The sequence below is a fragment of the Palaemon carinicauda genome, chromosome 14 (genome assembly GCF_036898095.1).
Source record: "Palaemon carinicauda isolate YSFRI2023 chromosome 14, ASM3689809v2, whole genome shotgun sequence".
Lineage (NCBI taxonomy): Eukaryota > Metazoa > Arthropoda > Malacostraca > Decapoda > Palaemonidae > Palaemon > Palaemon carinicauda.
In genome coordinates, this window is record NC_090738.1 from 25,780,493 (window position 1) to 25,787,992 (window position 7,500).

Sequence of the window (7,500 nt, forward strand, 5' to 3'; positions counted from 1 at the left end):
GTTGTTTTCGTACGTTAAATTTCGACTTTCTTTGAATTGCTCTCTTCAATGTCATGCTAGCGAGATATGTATTCTCTAAGCCAGATGTTTTATCTTTAATTGAGATTACAATAGTATGGCTATAATCATTAACTACGTTTATGAAAATTGGCTCTCCCAGGTATAACGAAACGATTACAAAGTTCTGTAATATGGTTTTATTTTTACATGAAATACCCAACAACATTACTGCCCTTTGATGCTGAAGTAATGAAATAATATAAAAACGCACACAAACACACACACACACACATATATATATATACTGTATATATATATATATATATATATATATATATATATATATATATATATATATATGTGTGTGTGTGTGTGTGCGTGTGTGTGTGTTTAGCATGATCAAAACAGCCATCCGGAATGGCTATAAGCACAATTTCAAAATACATAAAAACTTCAAGTTATCTGACGGGTTAACTTTTCTAAATTTTTATATCTTTCACATTTGAAATACGAATTCTCGACGAAGATAAATTTTTATTTCACCTTAGAGCAAATAATTAATAAAAAATATTTCAATAGTTTCTCATGTCATTTGCTACAGCAAAATCACCAACACATCGGAAATAACATCACCAATAACAAAGCACACTACTGAATGAAGACATTCACATCGCAAAAAAATACAAACATAATAATAATAATAATAATAATATTAATGATGATAATAATAATAATAATAATAATAATAATAATAATAATAATAATGATAATAATAATATTATTTTATCAAATACTGTAACGTGAATTATTTCCATTATCATTACTAGTATTTGCATTATTAATATCCATATTATTACTAGCCAAGCTACAATTCTCCTTGGTAAAACAGAATTCTGCAATAGGGATAGCAGGTCAGAAGGGAAAGAAACATTAGTAAATAATAAACTGTTAGCGAAATTAAAAAAATATAAGAAATCCATGCATAAGAAATATAAATAAATTAGTAACGGATAAACTACGAAACGACAAAAAATATTTGTACTCTGTCTGAATTTCTGAAAATCGTCCGATTCAATTATTTCAATACAGCGATCATTTGAGAATTTTCTCCTATCCCGAATAAAACTTCGAAAAAGCTTTAATATTAAAATGGTTTAACAATGGTTTAATACAAAAAAAATCATTTAAGCTGATAATTATAACCTTAACGTTAATACCAACTATAACCATAATAATTCAATAATGCTGATATAATTAACAAAATACTTCTTAATGACATGAATATTTGAGAAAAAGATTAGAATAAATCGTAACTTACTTGTAAGGTAATGCAAGGATCTACATTTATCTTGTTCAACTTTTGCCTTTGTATAATATTACAAGTTACCCCGAGTGTAATATAAATTATCCAATAATAAGTTAAAATTAATAGGTAAAGGAAAAACTAGTTTACCAAAACGTTTTCATAACACCTTAATGCATTGCAGAAGAAATTTAACGAATTGAAAAACACGTTAATCTCGGATGAAGAAATTTCACATCTTCCGCACAATTTACTCGTTTTTCCAGTTTAATATACAAAAAACTATATCCGAAAATGTTGTAATCAAGAAATCAATGTAATCGAGAGAGAGAGAGAGAGAGAGAGAGAGAGAGAGAGAGAGAGAGAGAGAGAGAGAGAGACGCCCTTGCCGTGACCCAACCGTGTGGGATACATACCGCTTCCAGGGCAAAAATCGAAATCTTTATGATACCTGTCCTTAAGTTACCTGATCTAGAGATGAATGACGGCGGGGAGAGAGAGAGAGAGAGAGAGAGAGAGAGAGAGAGAGAGAGAGAGAGAGAGAGAGAGAAGGGTGAATGAGGGCCAAACAAAAAATAAAAATAAAAAAAAAATTCCTACCTGCTAGAACGTGCTGAAGGTAAATAGAAGAATTCGTGCAATGTGGTATACTGAGTTGGGGTTGCTGTGAGTGCTTGCAATCCGTTGGGAGCAAACTGAAACTGAGAAAGAGGCTGTGCTCTGAGGAGGAGGAAGAGGAGGAGGAGGAGGAGGGGGAGGAGGAGGAGGAGAGCGTTAGGAGCTCTAGTGTGACAGATATGGCGTGCTGCAGGGGATGAGGATGGAGGCTAAATAGGGAGGCATAGTGCTAGGGGTGTCTTAGTGAGGGGGTGAAGGGTTAGGGGGAGGGAGGAGATGGAGGGGGAGAAGGATAAAACACTGGGAGACGAAGAGAGCAGCAAACTACCACACATACAGGATATGGACTTGCCCCAGGTGATGGAAAGGGGCATTGCATACGGATGGGTTGGGTACCAGAGACGTTGGGGGGGGGGGGGGTATATACAAGGGCAGCATGAGAGGAAGGTAGTCTAGAATAGAGAGCGAGAAGGTAAGGAAAATACGTAAATTGGCTCTTGGTGTCCTAACCTTTCTCCTTTTATAATTATCACTGGCAAAACTGGGTCTTGTGTGGCCAAAACACAATAGTTTTCCCCAAAACACTAAGTTTACTAATATGGAACACCTGTATGTATTTGAATAAAGTTTCAAGAGTGGGTATAAGATTTTTTACAAAATAATAAAAAATATACTTAATAAGTATATTAAAAATAAGCAAAGTTTCTAGTGTTTAAATGTGTATCAATATACAATATGAGAAGACAACTCAACATCTGCAGTATATATTAAGCAAAAAAAATTATCTTTTACTACACCCCTTTTCTGTTTTATTTCCAGTATTCCTTGATTAAACCTATAATTTCCACATTTAGTCTACCTTATCAACAGTAGAACATTCTTTACACACATACAAACACACACACACACACACACATATATATATATATATATATATATATATATATATATATATATATATTTATATATATGTGTATTTAAACATAAAATGAACATATGTAAATATCTATATACAGTATATATGTGTATATACACATAAAATATCTATCTCTATATATACATATATATACATATATATACATAAATATACACATATATATGTATATATAAAAGTGTATGTGAGTTAGTGGGTGTGTAAAAGTGAACGAAAAATAAAACATACAAATATAGCTTTCAATTAAATTTTATGTACATTAATATGTAGAGAGTGGTACACCAGTATATAAACCTGCCAAGAATCTATAATACATATATTGCACACACGAGCATCTATATATATATATATATATATATACATATATATATATATATATATATATATATATATACACATATATATACATAGAGATAGATAGATAGATAGATAGATAGATAGGTGTGTGAGTGTAATGTGAAGGAAGACAGATGTGTTAGGATCAGCAAGACATAAGACGGGTCGGTAGACTCAAAGGAAGTCATTACTATGCAAATGTTGTCCAAATGCGAGGACTACTTCACCTGCGATAGGTGGCCGCATCACGCCACGCCCCAATCCCCCTCTTGGCCACACCTTCTACTGGAGTAATGACGCCACGCCTCATAGAGTTCCTCCTGGGCTTCTATGCAAGGAGCGGGACGTCATGGCCATGCACATACAAGCTCCGCCCCCCAGGGGGAGACCACCAATTACCTGCCTTTACCTGATCACGTGATTAGCACAGCACTCAACTGCAACGTCCTCTTGCAAGTCAGTGCGCCTTGCGCTGTAAACCCACTAACACATACGCCCACGCCCACGGCGATATTACAAGGTGACAAGAGTTTTTACTTTTCGGGGGCAGTGGCCCCTAATTAGTGGCGATGCCTCGCCCTACGAGAGAAAGTTACGGTGACCAGAAACCGCCTTATTCCTACATCTCGCTGACGGCGATGGCCATCTGGAACAGCCCGGAGAAGATGTGCACGTTGTCGGAGATCTACAAGTTCATCATGGACAACTTCCCTTACTACCGCAAGAACACCCAGCGGTGGCAGAACTCCCTCCGCCACAACCTCTCCTTCAACGACTGCTTCATCAAGATCCCTAGGAGACCCGACAGACCGGGCAAGGGCGCCTACTGGACTCTCCATCCCTCCGCCATGAACATGTTCGAGAACGGAAGCTTCCTCAGGAGGAGAAGGAGGTTCAAGATTCCCAGAGACGAAAAGGATGCCTTGGAAGCTGGCCTGGCCCATATCAATGCCAACCAACCTCGATGCACTGACGATCAAGTCATTCTGCCACCCCCTAGACTAGGGGTCGTCCCACCCCCGCCTCCTCCTCCTCCCCCTCCTCCAATGACACTAGGAGTGTCTCTGAAACACCCAGGTGAGTTGATCCCTGCACCAGCCACCCAAGCTGAAATACCACCACAGCTCCATTTCCTTCCACATCACTGTCTGGCACGACTGCCACCGCCCCTATTGTACCCACCACCTCTAATATACCCAGGTGCCTGGGGCACTACCCCTTTCCTCCACTCCTTGGCGTGTCTACCTCCTGCGCTGCCCCCTGCGCCGCCACCGCCGCCTCCTATAGTCCCGCGGCCGATCAAACCCACACCGGTCCTGGCACGTCCTCCTCCATTACCCCTGCCTGGGGGCATTACTGGTGTCACATAGAAAGGGGGGAGGGAGATCTTGGTTCACCTCTTGCCATCCTTCATCCAAGATGACCTGGAGTCACGGATCTTTGCCGGAGTTCTCTTGTAATGATTATTTCCAGGTAGAGCCAAACACACCTGGATGATGAGGGCTAAGCAAGGACGCATCAATCACCTTTTTTTTTCTCTGAAGGACCTCTAGGGTATCCTAGCACTCACCTAGGATTCACACTGGAGTAGATCACGCTGTTAAACTCTTCTTCAATGTGTACATACAATACACTGCACATAGTTACTGTGATTTTTGTCAAGTGCTTTAAGTGTTACCAATAAGTTTTGCGAATGCCGGAGACATAGACAGAAGACGCTTTTCCCTGATAATTTCGAAAAAAAAAAAAAAATATTGAAAAAATATTTATTTCATAAATGTTACCGTTTGTGCAGTTAGGTGTTTTTGTTGTGAAATGAAAGGTTAGTGTGCATTCCGTTGGAAATAGTTACCTCATCTGGTGATGCATCACCTGAGGCATAACTGACATTTATATCAGCTGTGTGATACAAAACGGATCAATTTCATCCATTATCAGTAATATAGAAAATCATGTCTGACATAAACGATGCTGTAGGAATAATTTTAAACAACAGTTGTGTACGACAAAGTTTTTTTTTACACATGTAATCAGGCAATAATTATCTTACTAACCTGTTATTTTTCTTTTTTTCCATTATTTGAAAATTTACATTTAAAAAAAACATGCGTTAGTGGCCATTCCATAAAATTACATTTCCCTGATCAAATTAGTAAATATAAGTGTATTTTACATTACACACCAGAGGCAGAAATTATTTATCATGTTTTTCATTAAACATATAATTTACAAATACTGTAAGTATATATTAGAAGAGCCAAATAATAATTTTTCTCCGTTGAAAATGAAAGCGTTGCAATCTATAATCAATTTACACAAAGTATCAGTAAAATGCTTTAATCGCTTAGCATGATCGTGTACGGTGACGAAAGTGCCAGTAATTAGATATCACCCCCATTCCATATGCAATAGAATAATCAGTCATTCTAAGATATAAAAAAAGAAACCTAACACTAAAATTCTCAGTTCATACCTCGTATACATTTGTATACACATAATATACAGTTATGCATAATTTATACACTCATATATATTGCATACAAATATTCTCTTAGATATAATCGGTTAAAAAGGCTTAAAAGAAAAAGAAACATCTATAAGTGCGCATACATACATAAATACGTATAGAATTTCTGACTCGCATTTACTTACATTAAGTGTACCCATTTATTCATATATATTACATATTGATGCGTGCATGCATTTACAGTATATGTCAATAAATTTGCAAGCACACAATATCCCCCTTGGCATTAACGATCCAGGTCATAAAGCATTGCCGAAACAAAAGCACAATATTGAATAACAAATCTGTGATACTCAAGAGGGTGACTGATGTCATTATTGTCAATATTATTCATCGTTTCCAAATACATCGCGAAAAAAAGGAAAGCGACATACGACCAGATAAAGAGCGCTGTTTGCAGCTCGAAGATATTCGAACACTCGATTCATTTACAGATCGTATGGAAACATATTTATTGTCGCATCAATTTTTAATACAGCAGTTGGGTAAAAAGAAGAGACTGTTTGCCTTCGTCGTGAAGCCAAACCCATGTTATAATGTCCTAGATACTGAATTAAAAAAAAAAAAAAAATTCTTACTAGTTGAATTGCAATTACTGTGATCTGAAGCTCTATGAAAAATTAACATGAAGCGAATGAATCAGATCAGGGCAAATGGTTGCCGTCAGTGACGAACGTAATAAATAAATTTGTTCAGCGTTCATGATTAAAATTGAACCTCGTTTTCGATGACAAAATGAATTTGCGACAATTAATGAGCAAATACTAAAATATACTGTGTATCAATACTCGTCTTGTTTTGATATATGCAAAGGGGAGTACACATAAACTTACATTTTCAGCGCCCGTTTCCCATAAATTTGTTTATTCCGTAACGGTTGGCTAAAACGTTAGAGAGGATGATTGGAAAATGATATTTGTTTTCTTACTTATATTTTAAAACAGATACACACACATACACACACACAAGTACACACACACACACACACACACACACACACACATATATATATATATATATATATATATATATATATATATGTATATGTATATATATATATTAGTGAGTGTGTTTACATGCAATTAAATCGTGACATTCAAAGAGCAAAAACACTAACATCTGTAATGCCCATGAAAAAATAGACAAACAAACAAAAACAAAAACAAATCAATATAGATATAAAACGCCTGGTACTCAGTAAACATAGAGCCTATAAGTGTATAAAAAAATCTTGTAAATACAAGGGTATGCTTATACACTCATTACATTAAAATATATGTACTGTATGTACGTAACATTTAATGGTGCTTTCCGTGTAAACTAAGAATGAATATTGAAAACATTATGCAATATCCATACACAATACTACATGTTAATATATACACACACATACATTCACACTCTTATCAATCTATCTTTATCTATATGTGCGTGTGTTTCTGTATGCATAAATAGATTTATATATATATATATATATATATATAAATATATATATATATATATATATATATCTACACACACACATATACTTTATAAGCACACACACATACACACGCACACACACACATACACACATATATATATTTATATATATATATATACAGTATATATAATATATATATATATATATAGAGAGAGAGAGAGAGAGAGAGAGAGAGAGAGAGAGAGAGTATATATATATATATATATATATTACAGGTAATATTACGAAATATACGCCTACGTACATAAACATATTGGTATATACAATAAAATAGTAGTCAATCACACAACAATTACTCG

At 35.5% G+C, this 7,500-nt stretch overlaps 2 protein-coding genes across 2 annotated transcripts in view; one reads left to right on the forward strand and one right to left on the reverse strand.

The window, feature by feature from the left end:
* The window catches only part of mbf1 (multiprotein bridging factor 1), a 1,089,494-nt gene that overhangs the window by 788,198 nt on the left and 293,796 nt on the right, over nt 1-7,500 (reverse strand). The window lies entirely within an intron of this gene.
* On the forward strand, nt 3,761-4,561 carry LOC137653137 (protein lin-31-like). The gene has a single exon (XM_068386526.1). The coding sequence runs from the start codon at nt 3,761-3,763 to the stop codon at nt 4,559-4,561; it is 801 nt and encodes a 266-aa protein (XP_068242627.1).